Source organism: Otolemur garnettii, unplaced genomic scaffold (assembly GCF_000181295.1).
Source record: "Otolemur garnettii isolate 467f Iridium unplaced genomic scaffold, OtoGar3 scaffold00002, whole genome shotgun sequence".
Taxonomy (NCBI): Eukaryota; Metazoa; Chordata; class Mammalia; order Primates; family Galagidae; genus Otolemur; species Otolemur garnettii.
The window spans coordinates 37,044,423-37,052,965 of record NW_003852397.1 but is presented as its reverse complement, the minus strand read 5'-3'; the positions used below and the strand labels follow the sequence as shown (position 1 = coordinate 37,052,965).

General features: G+C 41.6%; 1 protein-coding gene across 1 annotated transcript in view; it reads left to right on the top strand.

Annotated features, from left to right (window-relative positions):
* EFHB (EF-hand domain family member B) overlaps window positions 1-8,543 on the top strand; it is a 54,364-nt gene that overhangs the window by 10,736 nt on the left and 35,085 nt on the right. The window contains exons 2-4 of the mRNA XM_012804782.2: window positions 5,764-5,826; window positions 6,899-7,042; window positions 7,796-7,976. Coding sequence (XP_012660236.1) covers window positions 5,764-5,826; window positions 6,899-7,042; window positions 7,796-7,976 — 388 coding nt within the window. The remainder of the gene's footprint in view (window positions 1-5,763; window positions 5,827-6,898; window positions 7,043-7,795; window positions 7,977-8,543) is intronic.

The following is an 8,543-nucleotide window of genomic DNA, read 5'->3' as shown; positions in this document are numbered from 1 at the left end:
AAAAAAAAAAGAAAGGGAAAAAAACATACAAACATACATAGAAGGAACAGGAAAATGTAAACAAACAAAAGAGATTAGCAGTGAGATAGAAGATGTTGCATCTGTGGAACAAGATTGGAACTTTAAATCCAAAAGTGCTGAGGATTCATTGAGGTTACAGAGAACTAGGTTACACTGATTGCACTTGTTAGGTGAAGTTCCTCTTATAATTGTGTCCCACCTCCAAGAGGTATGTCACACACTGTGACCTCTCCCACCCCTCCCTCTATCCCTTCTCCCCCCCCCCACCATGTACTAAGTCATCAATTGTCTTCATATCAGAATTGAGTACTTTGGATTCTTGCTTCTCCATTCTTGTGATACTTTACTAAGAAGAATGTATTTCATCTCCATCCAGGTTAATACAAAAGATGTAAAGTCTCCATCTTTTTTAGTGGCTGAATAGTATTCCATGGTATACATACACCACAACTTGTTAATCCATTCCTGGGTTGGTGGGCATTTAGGTTATTTCCACACTTTGGCAATTATAAATTGAGCTGTGATGAACAATCTAGTGCAAATGTCCTTATGATAAAATAACTTTTTTTCTTCTGGGTAGATGCCCAGTAATGGGATTATGGGATCAAATGGGAGGTTTACTTTGAGGTCTTTGAGGATTCTCCATACTTCCTTCCAAAAAGGTTGTATTAGTTTGCAATCCCACCAGCAGTGTAAAAGTGTTCCCCTCTCTCCACAACCCCTCCAGTATGTTTAGCTTTGAGATTTTGTGATGTGGGCCATTCTCACTGGGGTTAGGTGATATCTTAGGGTGGTTTTGATTTGCATTTCTCTGATAATTAGAGATGATGAGCATTTCTTCATATGTTTATTAGCCATTTGTCTATCTTCTTTAGAGAAGGTTCTATTCATCTCTTTTGCCTGCTGATATAAGGGATTGTTGGCTTTTTTTATGTTGATTAATTTGAGTTCTCTGTAGATCCTAGTTTTCAAGCTTTTGTCCAATTCATAATATGCAAATATCTTTTCCCATTCTGATGGCTGTCTATTTGCTTTGGTTGTTGTCTCCTTAGTGGTACGTGACCGGAACTTTGAAAAGAAGAATCAGAGAAGAAGAAAGCACTTTTCAGAACCTAAATATGATAATCCGTTATAAATAAAAATTCTATAGAAGATTGGAAGATAAAATCAGAGGGACCCATGACTGGGTTAAGGATCAGGGAGCCTTGTCAAACATATTTAGACAAAATAGACAGGAACAGACATAAGAGGCTTCTGTGTTTATGTCCTTGATTAAAGACATGGCAGCAGAGAAACCTTATCACAACTACTGATTTGCAATCCAATTGCTTTTCATGAGGGCATGTCTATGTTGAATACCAAGGCTTTGCTGTCCGGTAGAACATTTGCCATGATGGAGATATAGGAATACCCACTGGCAAATGCTTAGAAGGGAAGCTAAGCAGGAACAAATAAAATTATCTGCCAGACCATGTATTCATTGAGCCATCAATCAATCTGTCCTTTCTTCCATCTATCTAACCATCTATCATCCCAATGTAGCTGCCTGGGTATCCCCAAATTCTTCAGCCTTATGAAGTTACCTTTCTATTGAATTGTTAAGGAGAGAAAACTTTTCCTCTACCCTCTTTTGTTCAATAACTGGGAACATTTGGATTAAGCTAACAAAAATTGATTAATAAGAAAAAAGACATGCAATTTTTATTTATTTATTTGTTTTTGAGACAGAGCCTCAAGCTGTCCCCCTGGGTAGAGTGCCGTGGCATTACAGCTCACAGCAACCTCCAACTCCTGGGCTCAAGCGAGTCTCCTGCCTCCGCCTCCCAAGTAGCTGGGACCACAGGTGCCCGCCACAACACCCGGCTATTTTTTTTTGGTTGCAGCCGTCATTGTTGTTTGGCGGGTCCGGGCTGGGGATTCGAACCCGCCACCTTAGGTGTACGTGGCTGGCGCCTTAGCCGATTGAGCTATAGGCACCGAGCCGACATGCAATTTTTATTAGTATTTACATGCACAGTTCATAGAACATAACTAAAACTCAAAGAAGTGATTAACTCAGGAATTTATATACCCCTTTAACAAAGGAAAGAGAGTTTGGGATTCAAGGAATGATAGACTGTGGGGAAGTGACTAGGAAATATATAAGAAAACTAATGGGCCAGGCATGGTGGCTCATGTAAGTCCTAGCACTCGAACTGGCAGAATTGGGAGGCTCTCTTCAGCTCAGGCGTTTGAGAACAGCCTCAACTACAGTGAGACTCCATCTTTGCCTAAAATACAAAAAATAGCCTAGTGTGACACCTTAGTCCCAGCTACTCAGGAGGCTGAGGCAAGAGGATGGATTAGCCCAGGAGTTTGAGGTTGTAGTGAGCTAAGATGATGTCACTGTACTCTACCTGGGGCAACAGGGTGAGACTCCATGTCAAGAAAAAAAAAAAAGGCCAGGCACATTGGCTCATGCCTATAATCCTAGCACTCTGAGAGGCCAAGGCAGGTGGATTGCCTGATCTCACAGCTTCAAGACCAGCTAGAGCCAGAGTGGGACTGTGTCATCTCTAAAAATAGCCAGGCATTGTGGTGGGCACGTGTTATCCCAGCTAGTTGGGAGGCTGAGGCAAGAGAATCGCTTGAGCCCAAGAGTTTGAGGTTACTGTGAGCTGTGACATTGTAGCACTCTACCATGGGTGACAAAGTAAGACTCTGTCTCAAGAAAAAAAAAAAAAGAGTGGCACCTGTGGCTCAAAGGAATAAGGTGCTGGCCACATATGCTGGAGGTGGTGGGTTCAAACCCAGCCCCGGCCAAAAACTGCAAAAAAAAAAAAAAAAAAAAGAGAATATTTGGAAAAATGACTTGAGTTCCTATCCCAAGTATAGTAAGAGAGACAACATTCCCTGGTATCATTGAGATTTCTTATAATTTCTAGCCAAATTAAAAAAAAATCTTACTGTATCTTTTCCCTCCTTTTCTGCTTTAGCCTAAGTTACTTTTTTGTTGTTGTTGTTGTAGTTGTCATTGTAGTTTAGCAGGCCCAGGCTGGGTTTGAACCTGCCACCCTCTGTGCATGTGGCTGGTACTGTTACCGGATTTTTGATACTGAATTTCCAGGCTCTTGGTCTCGGTGGTTTGAAGAATGAAGCGACGGACCACAGGATAGGTTTTATTCAACAGGTATAAGTGTTATAGCTCTTATAACAAGCCAAACCTCCTTGTAGAGTAGAATTAGCAGTAAGATAGGTTTTATAATACGAGTGTTACAGCTCTTATAAAGGAGCAAACCTCCTTGTAAGTGTTTACAGCTTTTATAAAGGAGCAAACCTCCTTGTGTTTACAGCTCTTACAAAGGGGCGAACCCCCTTATGAGTGTTTACAGCTCTTATAAAGGGGCAAATCTCATAGAGCAGGATACAAGTGTTACAGAGCCAGACCTCTTTGCTGTATCTCCTGAGATCTGCCCAAATTCGTGCTCAGGGTCTCTGGCTTATATAGGGGCAGTTGTCCATTGAGTTTTGGGGGCTTGAAAATAGACTAATTGTGAATAGGTTTTGAAAACGGACCAATCAGGGATGCACTGGAGGAATCGCCAGAAGTCCACGTGAGGAGACAGCATGGCGCCAGTGTCTTTTCCTGCACGTGTTCGGTTCTTTTGGCTACTGGAGCCTCTGTTGGGGGAGGGAAGCTCTCCCTTTTGCTCCAGCCTGTTGGTTTCTGTGCCCGCTGCTGCTGAGGCAAAGCCGGCAGGTCCTCTAGCGCTGCTCTACTGGAGACTTTGGTGGGGGAGGGAAGCTCCCATCTGCTTGCTCCAATCTGCCGGTTCCTCTGCCGGCTGCTGCCACCAAGACAGGGGTGGCAGGTCCCCAAGCCCCGCTCGGCTGAGCTGGCTGGGGCGCCACTTTTCTGGTATCAGTACCATAACCACTGTGCTATGGGTGCCGAGCCATTCTTTAATTTTTTTTTTTTTTAACACTAAGTTCTCAGCTCAGCACCTGTAGCTCAGCGGCTAGGGCCCCAGCCATGTACATGGTGGGTTCGAACCTGGCCTGGGTCAGCTAAACAACAACAGTGACAACTGCAACAAAAAAATAGCTGGATGTTGAGGCAGGAGCCTGTAGTCCCAGCTACTTGGGAGGCTGAGGCAAGAGAATCGCTTAAGCCCAAGAGTTAGAGGTTGCTATGAGCTGTGATGCAAGGGCACTCTACCGAGGGTAACATAGTGAGACTCTGCCTCAAAAAACAAACAAACCACCCCCCCCCCCGCCCCACTAAGTTCTCATATAACATCATTATGTGAGTAGAATTTACTCATCATTTAGAATTAAGTCTAGGCTGGCCAATTTATCACTTTGGGCCCACTGGCTTCTCAGTCTGATGGTAGATTTTAGCCTCCACTCACCTTCTCAATTTATTTGTCATATTCTTGAATCTTTCCTTCTTAGGCTACCCCATGAGAAATTCATATTTTGTCCCATTTTTTTAGCAAAGAAATTCAGTTCTGTGCCTGGTCATATTTGGGGGATTCCTCTTTTATACCCAGAGATGTCATCAAGATATTCTCTTAAATCCTGATGACTCTCCCCCTACGAGCAATTCTATACTCAATACTTAACAGAAAACTTGACCCTACTCATAGGTACATATCCATTTGTCTACCTGTATGCTCATTCATTCATCCCTCCATTTATTTAACTTATCCATTCTTTGCCAACCCATATCTACACTTTCATCCATTTTTTCTACTTGCAGTTTCTCTACTTTTCTCTGCTCTCTGCCCCCTCCACTTTCTTTCTTTCTCTCTCTCTGGAGACCCAGAACACTATGGGAAGTTTCTTTTGCTTTTTCAGAGAGAAACTTATACATTGTGAAAATAACTATCAGCCGTCTTGAAACAGATAAGGGGGGAAATAGATAAGAGTTGTATTTTCAGGAAATGAACAATTTATAATCTTTGCCTTGGGCAAAGGAAGGACAGATAAGACCCCAGTTAGAATCAAGTGGACAAAGCCAAGTGAGATTTGGCCACAGGTCCGAGCCAGTAGGGAGATGCTTGCACGTGGGAAAGTTACTGCGTGGGTGGAAATATGCCCCCACACATTTGAACACACTCAACACTATCTCTCTCTCTCTCTCTCTCTCTTTTTTTTTTTTTTGCAGTTTTTGGCTGGGGCTGGGTTTGAAACCACCATCTCCGGCATATGGGGCCGGTGCCCTACTCCTTTGAGCCATAGGCGCCGCCCTTTTTTTTTTTTTTTTTGCAGTTTTTGGACAACACTATCTCTTGATCTTAGCTTGAATGTGGCCGTACTTCCAAGTCACTGTTGATATAGAACAGTGACTAATTAACCTGTGGGCTATGATAAGATTTTTTTCTGAAGGTTGAATTCCTTGCTATGTCCCAGAGGCTCTATAGTTGGATTAATCACTAACATTGCTTGTGTTTTAAAAAAGCATGCATATTTTTAAATGCATACTTTAAAAATGTATGTATTAAATATACATATAATTCTATGTATGTTTATATGTATATTTAATATTTATATGTATATTATATGTATATTTAATATTGATGTTATATATGAAGATTGCTTGAGATTATCTGTTCTTCCTTTTTTCTCAAGTTAAGTCGTTGAAAGTAACTTTGTAGCATCAGAAGCATAGGACAAAGTTGAAATAAATCTCATTCTTCAAAATACTTCTCTTCTGCCGCGACAGTGATCAACTATTTTTTTTTTCTTACCCCTCCTTAGGCAGGGAAAGTTATTCCAGTTGGTCAAAGAGTTGCAAACTGCTTGACTGAAAAACTTCCCAGGGTGAGTACATTCAATACGCTTTTATGTTTCTATTTTTACCTTACACATGAACATCAAGAAATAGGCAACTTCCAGCATTTCTTGTGAACGTGGTCAATTGGTCAATTTGGATTCTTTACTGTATTTGGGAGGCTTCTGTTGATTATTGTCAAAGGAAGTGAAAATTCCAGGCTTACAATTATTAGCTCTACAAAACCAGCAAGGGATTCAATTTATTTCCACAGGAATAATGGAATAGTACATTTTCTAGCCTGGATACTTCCTGGTTATTTTCTAAATATAACAAAATATAAACTGGGCATAGTGGCTCACACCAGTACTCTGTAATGCTAGCACTCCGTAAGACTGAGGTGGGAGCATCACTTAAGCCCCAGAATTTGACAGCAGCCTAAGCAGGAATGAGATACTGTCTCTACTAAAAATAGAAAAATTAGCCAGATGTGGTGGTGCACACCTGTAGCTCAAGCTACTTAGAAGGCTGAGGCAGGAGGATTGCTTGAGCCCAGGAGTTTGAGGTTGTAGTTGTTATAATGATGTCATTGCATGCTGGCTGGGGTGACAGAGTGAAACTTTGTTTCTCTCTCGAAAAGAGTTGTTATATGCCGGGCGTGGTGGCTCATGCCCGTAATCCCAGCACTGTGGGAGGCTGAGGCAGGAGGATTGCCTGAGCTCAGGAGTTTGAGGCTTGTCTGAGCGAGAGTGAGACCGCAACTCATGGAAAAAAAAAAAAAGAAAAACCCCGCCGGGTGCTGCAGCGAGCACCTGCAATCCCAGAGACTTTAGAGGCTGAGGCAGCAGGATGCTCACCGCCAGAGTCCGAGCTACAATGCCATTGCAGTCTGCTCAGGGCATAGGGTAGAACTCTGTCTCAACAACAAAAAAGAGAAACAAAAGTTGTTTACTTCTGTTAATAAACAAATAAATTTTGAGGGATTTTCCATTATTCAGGATGTAGTTCCCCTTAAAGTTACTACCACATACAAAAGGGTGTTCATTAATTCATATAGACCAGTTCTGTTAATGTTTTTTAAAACTACTTAATAATTCTATTTTCTTGCCTCACTCTTTGTAGCCAATTACTCCACCTGTGGCAAAAAAGTATTTCAACTACAGATATCCACCTGCTGGAGCAGAAAGAGTATTTTATGGCAGAGCAAATGATCCCCCAATCGCACATTATTTGACACATGGAAAAAGATCTAAAATTTCATTATCGGTAATTACTTTTCTTTTTTGTCCCCTATGTGTTGTTAATTTACCAAGGTGAAAATATACAAATGAGGCATTAATGAAATCCATCAGTTCCAATATCCTTGCTACTTGTATTTTTACCAGCCTTCCCTCAATCTGCCCTCTAAAAGCATTAATCTTGAGCAGTAAAAAGAAAAAGAAAATCCAAGCAGCGGCAGCTAAGCAAGTGGGAAGAAATTAATGGTTTAAGCCACAAACTGGTCTCCCTTTAGATGATAAAAGCCAAACGGCATTCCATCTTCTCACAGTAAAAAGAAACGGTGTCAGGCTTTGTTAGACAATAAAGGGGACTTTTTGTGACTCTCATGTAGAGGCACCACAGAGTGAGTAGAGATGGGGTCACAAGGCCATGTGCTATGGCAGTCTAGATTCAGAAGAACTAATCTGCGTAGGAGAGAGCGTTTGGATGTCACCCGGTTCTTGTACTTGTCCTTTCCACTTTCTTGGAATATTTGAGTCAAGTAACTTGGGAACTCCTGTCATAAACTCCTTAGCACCATTGAAACCTTAACTCCTTTGAAAGGCGTTGTTTAGTCATATTTAAACTTCATCGTCTCAAGTCTGACAGTTCATTTGAAGGTAAGAAATGCCAATGGTGATAATGAAATGTTTTCCAACCGTCATATAATCTCCTTGCCCCAGCTATGGATTACGGTTTCAGTTTTCAGATTTATACTTGTTTTTGTTGATGCATCTGTGCATTGTGTGATTTCTTTAGGCAGCGACAGTGGTGAACCCACAGCCTATTACCACATTTCAACAGAAAATTAAAGATAAGAAAGAATCTATATATCTTAGTAATCAATGGGCACCATTAGGAAAATGTCATGATCAAGCACCAGGATTACCTAAAGGAATGGATATAATCAATACGACATTTGGGACACCATGCCTCAGAGGTATTAAAAAAAAATAGGGAGTGGGGGGAGTGGTGAAAAATTGGATATTCCTTTGGTGTTGTGTTTGGTGATGGACTATAAATGATGATTTAAAAATAAATGATTAGATGCCCCAACTGCGACCTGTGGGCTGCATGTGGAATTATATGGGGACTTTTTTGCAGATATAACAAGAATTATGCACAGACCTTTCTCTCTCTCTCTTTTTTTTGCTCATCAGCTTTTGTTAGTGTTTGTATATTTGTTGTGTAGCCTGAGACAACTTGTCTTCCAATGACTGTGTGGCCTAAGACAACTCTTCTTTTTCCAATGTGATACAGTGAAGGCAAAAGGCTGAATACCCTGGTGGAAAGAAAGCTATCCTCTGAACCAAATCCAGCCAGGTGTGCTGGTAATCCTAGTGTCTTGGGAGGATCTCTTAAGACCAGGAGTTTGAGGTTGCAGTGAGCTTTGATGAGGCCACCGCACTCCAGCCTGCACTATACAGCAAGACCTTGTGTCAAAATGAAAATAAAAACAAAACTCCCGGCTCGGCGCCTATAGCTCAACCGGCTAAGGCGCCAGCCA